Source organism: Corylus avellana, chromosome ca4, assembly GCF_901000735.1.
Source record: "Corylus avellana chromosome ca4, CavTom2PMs-1.0".
In the NCBI taxonomy this organism is placed as follows: domain Eukaryota; kingdom Viridiplantae; phylum Streptophyta; class Magnoliopsida; order Fagales; family Betulaceae; genus Corylus; species Corylus avellana.
In genome coordinates, this window is record NC_081544.1 from 13,119,038 (window position 1) to 13,136,186 (window position 17,149).

A 17,149-nucleotide genomic window follows, 5' to 3' on the forward strand; every position below is an offset into this window, starting at 1 on the left:
CTTTCACATTAAGACCGCAGTTTTCCCTTAACAACATGCAAAACACCAAAACTAACACAAACATCACATTAAGACACAGTTAAAGGATTAACAACTGTAAATTATGGGGCTCAAATATGCAATATTTGGCACCCATCAAATACCCTCAAACTTACATTTTGCAAGTTCCTTAGCAAAACAAAACGAAAAATAAAATGAAAGCATGAAACATAAGTCCGCTGTCGTGGGAGAGACGATTGCATTTAGTATATGCAACAAGCCTTTTAAACCCCTAGACATCCCTAGTGGACGAGTGAAGTCTCGTGAGAGTTTAACAGAAATGATACCCACAAATAATTTTTCAGCACTATATTGTTGACAAGAATGAATTTTCACACAAACAAATAGTTCTTATTCATGAGCATGCTTAAAAAGATAAACATCATTTTCACATCATCAGAACATCCAAAATCAATTCACTCATAAATGGACATTTGAGACAACATATGTTTCATTAAGTGCAAAGTGAGATGAACATACAATCATGAGACTTCAATTCATTCAAAATTTTGTGTACCTCAAAATTCGTAGGAATTCCTATCAGATGAAGACAACCATGGCTTAAGTCAAAATATGTAAATTTTTTTTTTTTTTTTTTTTTTTTTGTAGGTTGTGCAATGCTTAGCTCCCTTAAGCTTTCTAATTGACCTATGTAATGAGTGTTAAGGCCAATAACTCCCAAACCAGACGGTTTTAGGGCACTAGATATAAAAAATCTCTAAGGGCTTAATAACTTAAGTCAAAAAGTCTACGAAGTCAAACTAGCCATACAATAAACCAACTTGAATTTCACACCTTTTTACGCGAACATTCAATGCTTAATGAGGCAAGAGATTCGATAACTCAATGAGAAACTCAAAATGGATTTTTTTTTTTTATTGTTTATTTTATTTTTTTAATTTTCAAGCCAAGGTTATTCATCAACAATTCTCAAGATACACACGATTCAATTCAAATTTCATACCTCACAAACTCTATGGTAATGTGCTTGTGATGACCAGCTCAAAACAAGTAAAGTCTCTCTAGGCCAAAAATGAGTCAAAGGAGGCGCTAGACGTGGATGCCCAAATAGCTCTCAGACACAAGTGTTCGTGTTCAAGTGTTGACAGCTAGTCTACGTTCTGTTGAGCGTAGATAGTTGTTTAGATACTGGATAGGTTTTTCCGCTTATCTAGGGATAGCAAATTCCCTCATGTGGAATGACGGATCTATCCTCGGTATGAGACTATTATACCCTTAGTGAGCTGATCGTGTTGGACTGGGCTGTCCGAGCCCTCACTTGGGTTGTCTTAGTGAGTTTGTTCATTGGATTGGGCCTAGAGGTACGTTGGGCCTTTTGTGGCCCATCCATGACCTAACAATGAGTTTGTCTACACAATAAAATAACTATAGTTAATTAAATTACAACTAAATAACTATAATATCTTATAAAATACCAATAAAAAGAGCAAACTCCATGTACAAACTTTTTAGGATGCCTATTTTGTTTTTCCTTTCTATAAAAAATAGTCACTCATTTTTTCACATTTACAAACAACTTTCTTCGTTTTTTACTCATAAAAAATTCAAAACTCATTTTACTTATGTCAACCCACCTTTATATCTCATCATTGATATAACTCATCAACCCACCTTTATCTAGCCTGTTTGCTTGTATTAGCCGAAAATGGTAGGGACTACAAAAATTTTATACAATTAGGGTTTCTAGGTTTAAATAGGTAAGAACCAAAAGATTTATTGTGCAGGGACAACAAAACTTTTATACAAGTAGGGTTTCTGGGTTTGAATAGGTAAGGACCAAAAGATTTATTGTGTAGGGACTACCAAATTTTTATACAATTAGAGCTTTTAAGTTTGGATGGGTAAGGGCCAAAAAAGTTAGTGAAGAGAGCCAAAATTTTTATTAGGCAGGGCAAAAAAAACTTTGTTGGTAGGAGCAAAATTTTTGTTGTGTAGCCAAAAGACTGAAAGTACAAAATTTACCATATAATTTTATTTTTTTACCTTATAATTTATTTTTCTAAGGAATTGGAGCCTTGGCCTATACCGGCCCTCCACCTCCGTCACTGTATGGGGCCCATGGCTTGATGTGTACATTCAAGTCGCACACACATCAATAGTTAGTTCGTGCGGTACCTCTAACTTCGACAAAATACAAGAAAAGTTTTTTATGAAGCCCTTTTAGTAATAGGGTAGACAAAGTAGAGGTGTGGAAATTGAAGCGTCGTACTTCTCTCAGTTCTCTGGTTAATGTCAGGAGGAGCCCCTGCCACATACCACCCCAATGCAATGAAGAGATAAGAAGGTTGCATTGTTGCATCACACTTGAAAGTACATAGGTAAATTCAACAATAGAATATTTTGAGCGTCTTAATGAAGGGTATATATATCCATCAATCCATCTTCCATAACAAGGGCAAAGGAGATTTATTAGGTCTAAATTTCGTCCCTTTTAACGAGCTGAGCTAATAAAAGGGTTTTTTTTTTAATAAAAAAAATAAAAATAAAAACGATCTTTAGTTGAAGGGGGCTGAGTGTGGCAATTGATCATTTGTGAGAATAGTATGTAAATAATCACTAGCAGTTGAAGGGGTTTTAAGTATGTAATATTATCAATTACCATAAGTCCTAAAAAAAATTATCATAAGTCATAACAAAACATATATCAATGATTGAAGGGCTTATTGCTCAATCAGCATTTATCCATTAATTATTTAAATAAAAAAGAAAAGAAATAATTTCTTCAGCAATAAGGTATAGCTGAGAAAATACTAGATTAAATATATTTTATTCATTATTTAGGTAAATCCAAAGTCTCATTCGAAGGGCCAACTTAATTTTAAGACTTAGATATGAACTCTACCAAAAAATTGAACTCTTTAGTAGCACGGCCAGCAGCTTCTAACACAACCTTTTTGAGGGCTTCAGCCTTCTCCCTCATCACCTTCCCTTGTTCATCTCTCAAAACCAGTTCCAAGCTCTTGAGCAACCAACTCTTGGTGATTACACCACCCTCAACCTTCACACCAATCCCCCACTCTTCCTTTATCACCCTTCCCGTCATGTGGTTATCGCCCAAGAACGGCCGGCAGATCAGTGGCACCCCATTCACAATACTCTCATAAACAGAGTTTGCCCCACAGTGCGTCACGTACACACCTACAGAAGGATGCGCCAGCACTTGGCTCTGCGGCGTCCATGGCACCACTTTTCCATGTATCCTTGTCTTCTCAAGAAACCCTTTCGGCAATAAATCCTTCGAGTTATCACTCAAAGACCAAAGAAACGGAATTCCACTCGTTTGGAGTGCCTCAGCTACCGCTGTTAGCTCATCCCGCGGCAGCGCAGCCACCGTTCCAAATCCAACATAAGCAACTGATCTAGACTTTTTACCTGTTAAATATAAATTAAATAATTAAATTCATTCATTTTAAGTTTTATAAATAAGTTTTATAAATAAATAATAATTTAATATAATATAAAAAATTAGACTTTTTTGCCCCCACTTTAATAGTTTGATAGATTACTTTAGTACTTTTTTAATATTTTGAGATTCTATCGCAAACGACTATTAGTTTGAAGAGTTTTTTTTTATATATATTTTTCTCTTTACATAAATTATGTATTAGATGATAAAATTTAAATAATTTAATGAGAAATAATTAAAAAAAAATTAAGAATAATGATATACGAGTTTAAGACTCTGATTGCCAATGGGATTCAAAAAAGCCTCACATTATTCATTTTTAATTTAACTTTCAACATTCTTATTTTTTACTTTATACCAATCACATTTTTTACTACAAAATAAATTTTTTTAATTTTTTTATATCAAATATTCTTACTTATTTTAAGCTTCAATTAAATCTTGGTATCAGTTTGGAGCCACTTTCTTTCTGAACCTACAGGAGAAAGTATGGGCTAGCCAGGTGTGCTTTCACACTTACCGAGCCTAGGTGTAATGATTTAAGTACCTGTAGGAGATCTATCGTTTAGTTGAAAAAAAAAAACATATGCCCCAACCTTTTTATATTTTTATATATATTCTCTGTCATATGCCCCCACCTTAATGTGACAGCATTGAATTTTGATGTGGACAACGCACTCATCTCTGATTTAATTATGTTTGACAATATAGGGAAGGCATGTTTTGTTTAAAATTAAAAATATTTCACCGAAGTAGAAAGCCTGAAACTATTGGGAAGTGTCTAACAACTAATTTTGCCGGGCCTTACAATATAAAGTTCACTTATCTCAGTATAAAAAAAAATATTTTTCTAGTACTTTTATAAGGATTATAAAAAACATTAGCCCAGATATGATAAAAGAAAAGTATTAAAATATAAATTATATAATTAAATTTTATTATTTTTTATTCATTTAAATATTTAAATAAATAAATGATTAAATCGTTACCGTCCAACCACGATAGGCAGCCCGTTAGATCCGAACTCGACGGTGGTAAAGGCGTCGCCGGCACTGATATGGAGAGAAAGCCCACATAAAGAACATTCTTAAACTTTGATTTAAGATCGTGATTGAGAGGGGAAGGGTTTAGCTCCTCAAAAGAACCCATAATTATAGCACTAGCTCGTGGCAGTGCCGATCCCATTTGACTTAGCGTGCGTGAGAGAGGTGACTCTTCTCCGTCGCTGGCCGACGGAGACAGCACCTCCTCCGGCAAGTCAGCAACATGCATGGCCGATAACCCCGGAATAAAATCAAGCTTTCCACTTCTACCCTTTCCACAACGCTGGCGAATGAGGTCAGTATAAACGTGAGCGGAGAGAGAGCAGGGCAAAGGTGACCAAATGGGGATCCATGGAACGTTCATTTCCTCGGCAATCCCGGCAGCACAAGTGAAGAAGGCGTCGGAGAGCAAGCAGGTGATTCTCTTACCGGTCTTTACCGCTGCCATGTCTATTCCCTTTCTGAGATTCTCCGGCATGGCGTTGAGGAAAAGGTTTAGAGGCTCTATTGGGTTTCCCGTAAGCACGTGACCCTCTGGCACTCCGTCGGCGACATCGTGGAACTTTATGTTGTGTGGAACAACGTCGTCGGATTTTGCTTTTGAGAGGATTGAGTGGTTGGAGTTTGGTGTGCTTAAGAATGAAAAGAGGATGTTTGGGGCAGCGGTTGCTAGCTTACGCAGCAGACTTAGACTGCTGAATGGGTGGCTACCGAATGGGAATGCCAAGAGGGCAACATGCTTCTTCTCATCAGAGCTTTGGGTGATCACTTGCATGGTGAGAGAGAGAGAGAAAGAGAGAAAGAGATGTAAGAGAGTGATTCTTGGTGACCATATGTGAAGTCATCCTAGAAGTATTTATAGGCATTAAAATATGATATAATTTACTCTTAAGTATATATCAAAGAAAAAAAAAAAAGGCAAAATTATTTGAGGAAACATTACTTATCTCTCGAATTATCTCACTTTTGCAACTACCTCTTAAAAAAAAAAAAAAAAAAAAATCAATGTAGTGTATTAAACTTTCAATTTTTGCAATGTTACCACCCTGTTAGATTTTTCTATTAAATCCTAATAGATGGGTGTCAAAATTACCAAAAATTAAAAAGATTAAGGCCTTGGTTAGGATTTAAGGTAATTTAAAAAATACTCACGCATGAATCTTTGTAAATTTTTATTTTATTTTTTTAAAAAAAAAAATAGGTATTTTGAAAATTTTGATAAGATTTAACGAAAAAGTTCAACGGATGAGTGACATTGGAGAAAATTAAAAGTTCGATACACTAAATTGAGAGTTTTAAACTTTACAAAGTAATGAAAATTCAAAGAAGTTGAGTAAAGTTTCATATGTTCATTTCATAGTAACTAAAGTCATCACCCGTCCTTAATTGGGAAGATTTCTTAACTATAACCTATTTGAGATTGTGTTAGATATGTTAAAAAATATTTTTAGTACTTAAAAAGTCTACCAAACAAAAACAAACATGTTTGCTAAAAAATTATAAAAGTACTTTTTAAATTATTTTTACTCTAAAAATAACCAAAACTCATTTTTAAAAATTAAAAATTAAAAAAAAAAACTTAAAAAAAAAAACATTTGTCAAAAAATTCTTTTTTACTTAAAAATTTTATTTTTTGAATGCAATCGGAAACCAACTCTTAATAGTAAATAATAGTAAAGAAATGGTAGACACGCGAAAGTCATCGTGGAAGGTTTGATAGGCATAAAAAAGTGAAGCAGGTGAAAAAGAAGTTGGTATATGTCAAGGTCATCGAACAACTATTCATTCGTAGCCACTCGTGATCAAAATGTGAAATCCTCCTGGCCCCTTGGACCCATGCAAGCCAATTAAAATAATAATAATAATAAAATAAAATGTAGAATTAACAAAAAAAATAGTTTTTTTTTTAAAAAAAAAAAAAAAAATTGCATACATTCTCTTCAAACTATCACCTAATTGATAATATTCCTTAAACTTTTAATTGCAACAATGACCCTCGCTAAACTACCAAAAACATGACAATTAACTTAACACGTGGACTTCTGTTAAGTTAACTAATGATTAACTGACAAAATGACTAATTTGATCTATTATCAAATCTATATAGACCTTCTGTAATAAAAATTAAACCCTAAAAAAATAAAATAAAGAAACGAAATTTTATGAAGTATTTAGTATATAACCATTCTTTTTAAATCTTTGGGCAAATACAACCGCAGTTATTATTATTATTATTTTCTTTTTCTTTTTTCTTTTTCTTTTCTTTAATTTATTCTGTCTTAAGCGATCAACCTCAAATCATAAATTTCCATGAATGCAGGAATTAAATGATGTCAGAGAGTCAACTTTTCGTACATTTCTGCCACTCCAGCTATGTACGTGGGACGTACCTGGCACATTTCGAACCGATGCTTTCCCCGCCGATATTAAGCTACTGTTGAGATGTCCAAAAAGTTTGATTTTTCTTGCTTTAATTTCTTTGCCGTAATCTAGCTGTATGTATATATATATATATATATATATATATATATATATATTTTTAAACGGTGTCTTATTTAGTATATATACTTAACTAATTCCTTAAAATATATAATTGAGAAATGCTATGGGTTAATAAATTTTTTATATTTTTTTACAAATTTAATAGATCAACTATTAAATTTACGGGGTACATCATTAACTTATGTGGAGTTCACATAAGACCACAAATCTAATGATTAATTTGTAAGATGAGATAGATCAATTATAAAAAAATATATATATATATATTGACCCATAGCATTTCTCATATATAAAATAATGGGGCCAGGGTTCAATAATTTTTTCAGTAATAAAAAAAGAGAAAAACTAAATCTCATCCAATCTCTTATATTTATCTTGAGAAATGTTTACATACATTGTTCAAATTATCACTTAATTGATAATTTCCCTTTATAATTTTAAATTACGATACTATTTCGTACAAATTTCCAAAAATTGTCAATATTAATGTATTAGCATGCATATCGCATATTATTATTAATATGCAAATCATTATGTGTTTATGGCGGGTTCACATTTTGATGCGTGTCAATTTAGGATTAGCCTATTTCTTTGCAGCCAATCCTTACTAATGTGAAAGAGTGCCCTTGGAGAGCCAATCCACGATGCACATGCCTTGTGGCGTTTGTTTATGATCCATTTATTAATTTTTAAGTTAAGAGGGTAAATTAATTTCGTGTAAGATTTATGTCAAGTTCGCGGATTGTGTTAAAAAAGATTGCCAACTCTAGTGTTTATGATACTCTCTACCACGGCTTTCCAGTTTTTTATGGTCACTACCTTGCTTACATAATTAGTTTCCCAACCCCTTTCTCTATATTCTAAGATGTTTGTTTTCCTTTAAAATGGCTAAAAAGGAGTAGTTCAATCTATTAGAATACATTAGGATATATGATTGATCGTAATAAAATAAAATCAGATTTAAATACATTTAATTATATATCCTAATATATTCTAGCTAGATCTTCAACTATGTGGCAGTGGAATTAGTCATTTGCATATATGGTCCATGGGGATTGGCTGCTCCAATCATCACCTTTCATTGTCCCAATAGTTGTGCTCGATGTTAATTAAGATGTGTGGCCAATCGTTGTTGTCAAACGATGGATATGGCTAGCTACTCAATTGTAGGTGGAAATAGGATCATTTTCGTAAAAAGCCAATAATATTATCTTATCATTTAAATTGAAGAATAATATTTACAATATTATCATTTATTTTATATTAAATAAATACTCTGTATTTTATTTAAAATGAAAAGAATTTTATTTCTTGTGCTGATAGAGAGTTTATTTAATTTATTGGTCAATAAAAGAAGTCTTATATTATTTTCTACTCTATTAATTAATTACTTTCTAAAACCCACTTGGGATTTAATGAATTTCTGAAAATCAATTAATGCATGCACCGGAAGTTAATAAATCCCTCTCACTGGATTTTAATTTGTTCAGTAGTACGGTTCTATCTTATAACATGTACACGTAATATTATTGGTGTTGCATGGTTTAACGTTTTCTTTTTCTTTTTCTTTTTTTTTTCTTTTTAAAATTGTTCCATATAAGTTTTTTTTTTGGCAGTAAAAATTGTTCCATATAATTAGTGGCATTGATTTGCTTCAAATAGTTTTTTTATTTTTTATTTTTTGGAATTTATGATTCACGTGAGGTAATAAAGATCATGTGGGCTTCACGTGATTTACGTATATATAAAAAATAAAAATAAAAAAATAAAAAAAAAAGGAATGAAACAGCCTTAATTTGGGTCCAATTTTTTTTCTTTCTATTTTTTAATTTAAAAAAATAACAAAATTATAAATTATAAAAGTTTATGAAGCAATAATTTTTATTTTGGTCCTTTTATTTGGTATTTTTTTTTAAAAATAAAATTTGTATTTTTCTTCGTAATAATAACCATTTTTTTTTTAAGTTTCTGAAACAAAATACAGTTTTTATTTTTAAAAAAGTACCCAAAAAAAAAAAAGAATAACCAAAATAAAAATTATTTCTTCAGAAACTTTTTTTATTTTTTATTTTTTAAATTAAAAAATAAGGCAAAAATTGGTGCAGGGTTGGACAAAATAGTTGGTTATTTAACATTTTCCTATGAAAAAGGTTGTACATACTTCTAAGTACTTAGTTTCGACGGTTAAAGTCATTCAAACAAGTAGTCATGAGTCTCATAACGTCCTCTTTGAATTGCGATTGCTGGCCATTTAAGGGTGCATTTGAAATTATGATTTTATAAATAAAAATACAATTTTAAATTAAATTACAAAAAATAAATTGTTTGGAATCACATTTTTAAAAAAGAAAAATGGTAGGTGTTTTCCTAGTATTTGTCTATTGTTCTCATAGTCCTAAATGAATATTATTTTCTAAAATCTAAGTGAGAGAAGTAAGGTTACTTTATTTTATTTTTAAAATTTTTTATAAAATAATATCCGCTTAGGACTAGGAGAATATAAGGAGAGGACCTAACATTTCCCTTTAAAAAATTACGTTTTCAAATCCCAAGTAATGAAGTATTTTTTAAAAAACATAAAAGTTTTAAGGCTAAACTACAATTTTAAATGTCAAACCGTGATTTTATTAAACACTTAACTGCGTTTTTTTTAAATCACGTTTTTAAGTTGTAAATTTTTAAAAGATAAAGAGTAATGAATCAAAGTAATAGTCTTAATTGACTTTAATTCGACTAAAAAATATTTGACGACTTTCGTTTTTTTTAAGGGGAGTAGTAAGGCCCCAAAGTCCCTAAAGAAAAAAAATAAAAAAGATAAGACCCGAATATTCGGACTGAAAATTCTCTATAATTAGGAATTCTATGCGATTATTTTTTTCTTGTAATGGGGTTGGTTATTGTAAGAGGCTATAAGACTTAGGTCTTCACAATTGTAAAAAATCCCCATCAAGCTTTTAAGGAAAAAATATAATTTAACTCTTCGAACTATAACACATTTTGCAATTATATCTATAAACTTTAAAATGTTAAATCGAGGCTCCACATACTATCTTTGCGTGTCAAATTAGACATTTTCTTCTTCTTCTTCTTCTTCTTTTTCCCTAAAATTACCTTAAATTTATTAAAAAAATAAAATTTAAAAAATATATAAAAATAATCATTTAAAAATACTAAAAGGGCTAATATGAAAAAAGCCATTTTTAGTATTATGAGTATATATCTTATAAATTCCTAAGTCAACGTGCTAAAACAGAAAACTCCCCATACTTTTGTTTTGGAATTTTTACTCTCTGGGTCAATTGAAAAGGCAAATTAACCCCTATCGTAACATTTTCCCCCAAATATTTAACGCCTGTCAATCCCAACTAAACGCACTGTTATGCTATGTCAACATATTAATTTTTTATTAATTTAATTTAAAAATTAAATCTTTTAAAAAAAAATTGAATGGGTGGCCGGCCAAGGGGGGTAGAGGTGGTTTTCTGGCCACCCAATAGGGGTTAGGGGTGGCTTGCGACCACCCCAAGGGGTTAGGGGTTGTTTTCCAGCCACTCCTAACCCCTTGGGGGTGGCGGCAAGCCACCCCATAGGGGTTAGGAGTAGGGCTGGCAATTTTAACACGACCAGTAAACCTGACACAAAATTACCGGGTTTGTATTTACCCTTAACGGGTTTGAGTCATAAACGGGTTGACTCGTTTATTTTGCTCTTGGCGGGTCAACTCGCAGGTCACCCGTGGGTGACCCACAAGACACTTTTTTTTTTTTTTTTGGGGGGGGTTTACCCTTCGGGTTTGGGCCATAAACGAGTCAATTAACCTGTTTATAACCCGTTTATTTTGATAAACAGGTCATTTGACCCGTTTACTTTGATAAACGGGTCAATTGACCCGTTTATGACCCGACTCATCACTTTCATTTAAAAAAAAAAAAAAAGAAAAACACTTTCTAAGCTAAACGGGTTAAGTGGCCGTGTCGGGTGACCCGTGAAATTGTCGTGTCATGTCGTGTCTGGGTTTGGTGAGACTGACCCATTAGCTAAATGGGTTGTGTTGGGTTTACCCTAAATGGGTCACAGGTCATTACGGATCGACCCGCCGACCCATTTTGCTACCCCTAGTTAGGGGTGGCTTTTTGGCCATCCCTTCAATTTTTTTTTTTTAGATTTAATTTTTAAATTAGATTAATAAATAATTAATATGCTACCATGGCAAAACGGTGCGTTTAATTGGGACTGACGGGCGTTAAACATTTGAGGAAAAATGTAACGGTAGGGATTAATTTGCATTTTTAATTGACCCATGGAGTAAAAATTTGAAAAAAAAAAAGAAGTTTAATGAGTTTTTTGTTTTTGCGCGTTGACTCAAAGAGCTATAAGATATTTACCCTAGTATTTTTAGTATTTTTTTAAAAAATTTAATCATTTTATTTTAATAAATTTAAGAGTGAACCATTTTTTTTTTTTTCTGATTAAAGTGAGCCACTTACTATTTTTCTGATTAAAGAAAAGTTTCTATGCACTTTTGTCCAGAATTTTATATTATCAAGAGAAAAAAGATAAGAAAAAGGCATTGCATTCTTACAGGATAGAGCACCAGCTTCTAAAGCAGGGTAAAGCAGTGGTAAAAATCACAAAAATTGTCAAAACATCCTCACTTCATCAAGGATTTCAAGCAAAAATATTTGAAAACCTCCTACCCCTCTCTCTCTCTCTCTCTCTCTCTATATATATATATATATGAGAACCAGAACCCTAGAAAGCTTGATTTTAGAAGTTATGCTTGACAATGGCTATGATACGTCAATAGTTTAGTAGTTGGGAGTAATTGATCATTTTTTTTATTTTTTTGGAAACTTTACTTTAGACCCCTGAACTTCCACGCGATTTGACATACCCTCAAACTTTGAAATCTCTTAATTTGGACCCATGAACTTTCAATTGCAATCAATTTGAATCCCTTCGTCAATTTGAATTGTTAATCTCAAACGGAATCCACTTCATGTGACCTGCATGTGGTTTTTTACCCTGCTCATACCCGTTTTATCTCACCCTTACTACCTTATATGTCCAACACGTCTAAAGAATGTGGAGCTGAAGACCCACTCAAAGCTAAATGAAGACCCACTACCGAAGCTGCATTACAAAAGTCGAACCTGAGGAACTAGCTTCCAGCCATTCGAAGCCGAAGGATGAAAGTCTCACCAACACACCTTCTCCACTACCAGCGAGAAGGTCATGATGGTGAAGGAGTCCCACATGACGACGAGTCCTAGTATCGGCGAAAGTACCCACTACCCAATACCCGCAAAATTACCCACTACCCAGTACCGGCGAGGTGACGACGGTGAAAGATGGAGTACTCCGAGGGTGAGGTAAGCTATTCAAGATCGAGCTATCCAATTTGCAAATGTTTGAGCAAAACAGTGTTCAAAACAGCATCAACAACTAAAAATCATGGCAAAACGTTTTAGGCCTATGTAAATTATTTGGTAAGATGTGTTTGGGAATTTATTTTTTCACAGAAATTTAATTTGTTCCATTATGCCTAAATCCTTTAGTTAAACCCTAATTTGTGTGACCCTAATTTGTGTGATTATGCAGAGTGAAAAAAATCATGGTTGTAATTTTTTTAAATGGGTTGAATCAGAAATTTGGGTGTGCAGTGATCGAGTGATGTCGATGTTAATGGAGTGGTAGTAGGATTTGAAGTCTGAAAGGGCAATTGAAGTCTTCAAATGCAAGATTGAACTTGCTTAGTACAAGTCGAAAATGGAAGTTGATGCTACCAATTTTGCACTTAAACTTGGAAGGCAGAAGAATAAGTATCACGGCTTGCAGCTGAAGTTTCGAGTTGCACTTGCATGTTGTTGGTGTCTTGTTGCTGTATTGATGTTTTTCCCTTCTTCTAATGAACTTGCATCAAGGCTGATATTAACGAGCTGAAGAAGACATTTGAAGTTGCATGTTTTTGTTGTCGTTATTTGTTAATCTAACTACTATCAGACTTGTGTCAATTGACCATTTTGTAATGTTTTTTGTACCCAACTATTGAAAAATATTTGGAATGCTTTGTATGAATTTTGTTGGTATTGACACATTTGCAAATGGGATTTGTCCACTAAATTTATGGTGTTTGAATTTGATGTTGTCTTATTGCTGTGATACATAAAAAGTCCCTTAGAACTAACTACTATCAGACTTGTGTCATCCACATGTACACAAATTTAACCAAAATAATCCACACATCTAAAGTAATCCAACTAGTCAACAATTCCATTTAACAACTCCTCAATCATCCCTATCAACAATTTTAGCAAATACATAATTCATAATCCCAAACACTAAACAAATTACATAGAGAATCCAAATCACACATCTTAATAGTGAATCCAATATGTAGCATAATGGTGAATCCACAAGTTACATTGTTTCTAAATGTTCCAAAAAATATACAGGACCACCATTTTTCCTTCATCCATTACAATGTTTACAAAATATAACATTTACAGCTATTAAGCAGTCAAACACAAAAAGTTGACAACAAAAAGTCATAATTCCCACATTTTCTTCTTCCCTTTGTCCTTCACTGTTGTGGTGGACTTCTCTCTCCCCTTATTCATTTTGAACATGGTCACCAAAACATGGTGGAGGCTTGTCAGCAGCTGTCCCATGACCATTTTGTACGTCAAAATCAGGTGGGACAGTTCTAAATGTTATACCACCAACTCGGGGAGGACCTCAAGAGCATACTGGTCCACCACCTAGAATTGGGGGTGGGCCACCAGGGTTCCTAGTCAAATCAACAATAAGCTTCTACTTGTTGGTAGGTGCTCTTACACTTCTAACATGCTCCCTCAACCTACCACCTGCCCTTGACCTTGTGGCCAATCCTAGGGTTGTCTTCTTTTTATTACCAAATATGGAAGATGCCTGCAATTTAGGTATACAATCAGCCCACTAAAGTTGTATTTTTTTTTCCTTTTAATTACCGAATTTGAAAAATTACTCGCATTTGGTCTATATACAGAAGGTGTTGCTGCTACCCTTTTTGCTGTTCTGGCTGGCTGGGTTGCAGAAGGTGCATTTGTTGTAGATGGTGTTGCAGAAGTTGCTATTCTGGCATACTGTGACACAAGCTGTGATGCAAGTTGTGATGCATGATGGGATGCAAGCTCTGCTGCAGGGTGGGATGCAGGCTGGGAAGGTGTTGGAGTTGTGGTAGTTGAACAACCACCAGATTGTGATTCTCTTACCATTTTTGAACCTTGTACCCTTGCTCTTTCTGCACCTAATGATGGTGTGTTCATTGATGGTGTGTTCACACTTCCCCTTTTTCTGTCGGTAGTTGAAGTGGCAGTTGAAGATCCATTCAACTACAAACAGAAAAAAAAAATTAATAAAAATAAAATTTGTAAACCAATTTAGTAAATTAAAGACTGAACACTAATCACACTAAACACTAAACATTAAATATTGTAAATTAACAAGCCATTACCATGTCCAAATTTCAGTCAGTTGAAGCATTATCTCTGTAGTATTGTCTCACATGTGACCTTCTTTTATCTTATCTCTGCTTGGCAACGCATGATCTCTTGTAGTGACCAAACTTCATGTAGTGCCCACATTGATTCTTGTTACCCCCTTCTTAATTGCATTAGAATTTCTTGGTTCGTCAGCACCCATTTGTCTCACTTTTTAGGTCTACCAGGAGTTGACCTAGACTTGGGTGGCTCAATTTTAGGTTGGTTGCTTCTAGGCCATTGCTCTTCACTTGGCACAGGATAGACAATGTAGTCATATGCCTTTTCAAGTACTTCTCCTTGTTGTAGTACTCACTCAGATATTCAGTAGGGTCTCCACCTTGGTGTAAAATGGCTGAAATGGTATGAGAACATGTGATACCAGTTACATCCCATTTCCTGCAGCCACAAGTTCTACCATCCACACATACAACAAACTTTTTCCCGAGGCACTCAACTTCAAACATACCCTCACCAGCATATGTACACCAACAGTGATAGGCTTCATCCTCTTCTTTTTCTTGCTTTCTCCTAATCTTTGGCCCTAAGGCCTCCTCCATTGAATTGATCAACTCATTCTTCCTCACATACATTCTCATTAACTTACATTTAATCCCTTCCAACATGCTCAAGATTGTCTGGTCATAGAATTTTTTGATCCAAGAATTGAAACTCTTACAAGTATTGTTGTGTAAGAGGCCAGACTTGGCATTTGTATTGAACTAGCCCTTACACCATGTGTTGGGATCAACCTTCTCCAAGTAGGCATGGGCATCCTTACTAATCCTCTTTATCTCATCCATTACTCTGTAGAACTCTGTCTTTGTGTAGGATGTGGCAGCTTGCTAAAGAAAATCCTTCAGTAGCACCCCCCGATGACCTGAGTTTCTGAAATTAGTGTACAAGTACCTAGCACATGTATGATGCTCGGACTGCGGACATACTTGTTTTAGGCTTAGAATGAGGCCTCGCACAATAGTTGAAAACATAATTAGTTGTATTACACTAAACACTCAATTTGTATGAATAATAAATAACTACTATTTTACCTTCTGTCTTTCCGAAATAAAAGTCCACCCATGTCGACTTGGGCCAAGATCTATTACAAGCACCTCCAGGAACCATGTCCAGCTATCTTTTATCTTAACATCTACAACAGACATTGCAATTGGGTACATATTATTGTTGGCATTCCTTCCCACAGCAGCCATTAGCTACCCCTTATACATACCCTTCAGAAAACATGCATCAACACCCATAATAAGCCTACACCCTTCCACAAAACCATTCTTTATGGCTGTCAATAAAATGTAAAGCCTTTGAAATCTGCATGGTACCTATGGCATTGGTCTCTGAACCATCAAAATCAAACACCTACCCACATTAGTGCTTCTAACCATGGAGCAATAATCCCACAAATGATGGTACTTCTCATCCAGTTTCTCATAGATTTTTTCTCTTACTTTTTTCCTTGCCCTATACAAAGAACTCACATGGACATCCACATTCCATTTGGCTTTCACCTTTTTCTACAACACCTCTATGGGCATGCTTGGCTGTTCCCTAAAAGAATCTATGTACCACTCAGCAATCCAACTTTAAGTGATCATATGATTTTGGTACCTCCTAGTGCAGGTGTGTTTGGGCGTTAGGGATACTAAAAGGAATGTCATCTCATTCTTCAACTGCTTCCCATATACCCTATTCTTGCACCTTGGATCTTTGCAAACAATCACAATCCTTTTATTTTCATTTCTCTTGAATTTCAAATCCTTCCTTCTCATAATACTGTATTGTCTCACAACTTTTCTAAATTCAACTGCATTGTGAAATGTATTCCCTTTAATCAATGTTGGATTATTAATATCAGTAGAATCAAACTGTACCCTTTTGGTTACATTCCTACGGGTTGAGTGCACTGCACTATCATCACCACTAGAATGTGGTGATCTTAGCTGATCACTATCATCCATATCTAAACTACTATCACTATCTTCCCCACCTCTATGTTCTCCATCATTTCCATCTGCATCACCCTCCCTAGTATTTCCAGCAACATCCTCAACATCCCCTTCTACGTCTGCCTCTTCAACATCCTCTTCAGCATTTCCAACCTCCTCATCAATGTCCCCATAACCATGAGCAGTATCCTTATTCAAATCAAGACAATATGCGTCATCACTAAGAACTTAATCTCAGAAGGCATCCTTCCTAAACACAACTCCCCTCTCATACTCTGAATCATCTTCTTCATCTCTTTCAACTACAACATCTACTACACCATAAATTACTATATACAACACTACAAGATCATAATCTACATGTTTTGCCACCATTTCAGTTACATTGTGGTCAGATGATAGAAGTCTTAACCCATGGTCTAAAGGCACTCCTGGTAAACTGTAATAAACAAGGTCCCTAGACCTATACCCATATGTCCTACATATGTAAACACTTTCTAATAGATCATGATGACAAATAATTGAATCGACAAGGATGAAGATTCTTTATGACCGGAAGATCTTTGTTAGAACAGTTTTTAACACAGTGGATGCACTTTCTTTGGGGTCTTCAATACGTCGCCGTGCACTCCAAATCACTACAAACAAGCAATATTG

General features: G+C 34.2%; 1 protein-coding gene across 1 annotated transcript in view; it reads right to left on the minus strand.

The window, feature by feature from the left end:
- The window catches only part of LOC132177705 (flavonol 3-O-glucosyltransferase F3GT2-like), a 5,949-nt gene extending 621 nt beyond the window's left edge, over window positions 1–5,328 (minus strand). Inside the window, exons 1-2 of the mRNA XM_059590135.1 lie at window positions 4,456–5,328; window positions 2,929–3,432 (exon numbers count right to left, since the gene is read on the minus strand). Coding sequence (XP_059446118.1) covers window positions 2,929–3,432; window positions 4,456–5,284 — 1,333 coding nt within the window. The 5' untranslated portion in view covers window positions 5,285–5,328. The remainder of the gene's footprint in view (window positions 1–2,928; window positions 3,433–4,455) is intronic.
- Between the last annotated feature and the right edge of the window lie 11,821 nt (window positions 5,329–17,149).